This window comes from Pseudomyrmex gracilis, unplaced genomic scaffold, assembly GCF_002006095.1.
Source record: "Pseudomyrmex gracilis isolate BER0280 unplaced genomic scaffold, ASM200609v1 scaffold_1877, whole genome shotgun sequence".
In the NCBI taxonomy this organism is placed as follows: domain Eukaryota; kingdom Metazoa; phylum Arthropoda; class Insecta; order Hymenoptera; family Formicidae; genus Pseudomyrmex; species Pseudomyrmex gracilis.
Window position 1 is genome coordinate 1 of NW_018022461.1, and position 824 is coordinate 824.

Sequence of the window (824 nt, forward strand, 5' to 3'; positions counted from 1 at the left end):
AGTATATGTTCGTAAATACATACATGTATAGGAATAATTAGTAATTAATAATTGACGTATAGGCGGCGGAAAGATGACTGTCTCTGATGATCCAATAGCCGAAAGAGTCAAATCTATTATTCAACCATCGGTCGATGGTTTAAAGAATCCATTTGATAGCGATCACGTAAGAGGTATATTTCATATGCTTTGAGAATATATAGATTGTATAATGTATAAGTGCCTTTTGCATTTAATTGATCGAAAAGATCTCAAACATCTGAAAAAATCAAAACTTTAATTGTTATAAACTTAAATGACCTAGATGACGGAAATGTGGATCAGAATACAAGCAACAATGACGATGTGTTTGAAGTTGAGGTACATTGACAATGGCATTTTGTGAAGTTCGAAATATATTACTATACAAAAATAATACTAATTACACTGTATTTATCAACTAGACACTCGACGAAGCATTTTTGACACGGAATTGGGCTGATAACACTCCGGCAACGTTGCATTCGACGAAGAGTAATGAATTACAAGTTCCGCCATACAACGATGAAGAAGCTCTAGACTCGGATCTTCTTTCATATGCTGAAGTAGAGAGAGAGCTATAGGAACATCGTCGAAAGAAATTCGAAACTCTGCAAGTTCGACTGTAAAACAAAAATATGTGACACCGAATTGGACTGAATGGACCCCGGCAACTTTGCGTTCAAAGAAAAGTGGTTTCCAAAATTGTATAGACGTAAANAAAACAAAATTTATCTGCAGTGGGTCTCTACTTATATACTTCTTTGACTTTTTTACATGCGAGATATGTTAGTGGCTGTTTGCCA

The 824-nt window shown here is 35.0% G+C and overlaps 1 protein-coding gene across 1 annotated transcript; it reads left to right on the plus strand.

The window, feature by feature from the left end:
- The first annotated feature begins 17 nt into the window (after positions 1–17).
- Positions 18–602, plus strand: LOC109862502. Its single transcript, XM_020442576.1, has 3 exons — positions 18–173; positions 305–360; positions 444–602. The coding sequence occupies exons 1-3, from the start codon at positions 74–76 to the stop codon at positions 600–602; spliced, it is 315 nt and encodes a 104-aa protein (XP_020298165.1). The 5' UTR covers positions 18–73.
- The last annotated feature ends 222 nt before the right edge of the window (positions 603–824 follow it).

Coding starts and splice junctions, on each gene's coding strand:
- LOC109862502 (XM_020442576.1), top strand. CDS start 74: ATGACTGTCTCTGATGATCCAATAGCCGAAAGAGTCAAATCTATTATT. Junction 174..304: donor TGATAGCGATCACGTAAGAG/GTATATTTCATA, acceptor TAAATGACCTAG/ATGACGGAAATGTGGATCAG. Junction 361..443: donor ACGATGTGTTTGAAGTTGAG/GTACATTGACAA, acceptor TTTATCAACTAG/ACACTCGACGAAGCATTTTT.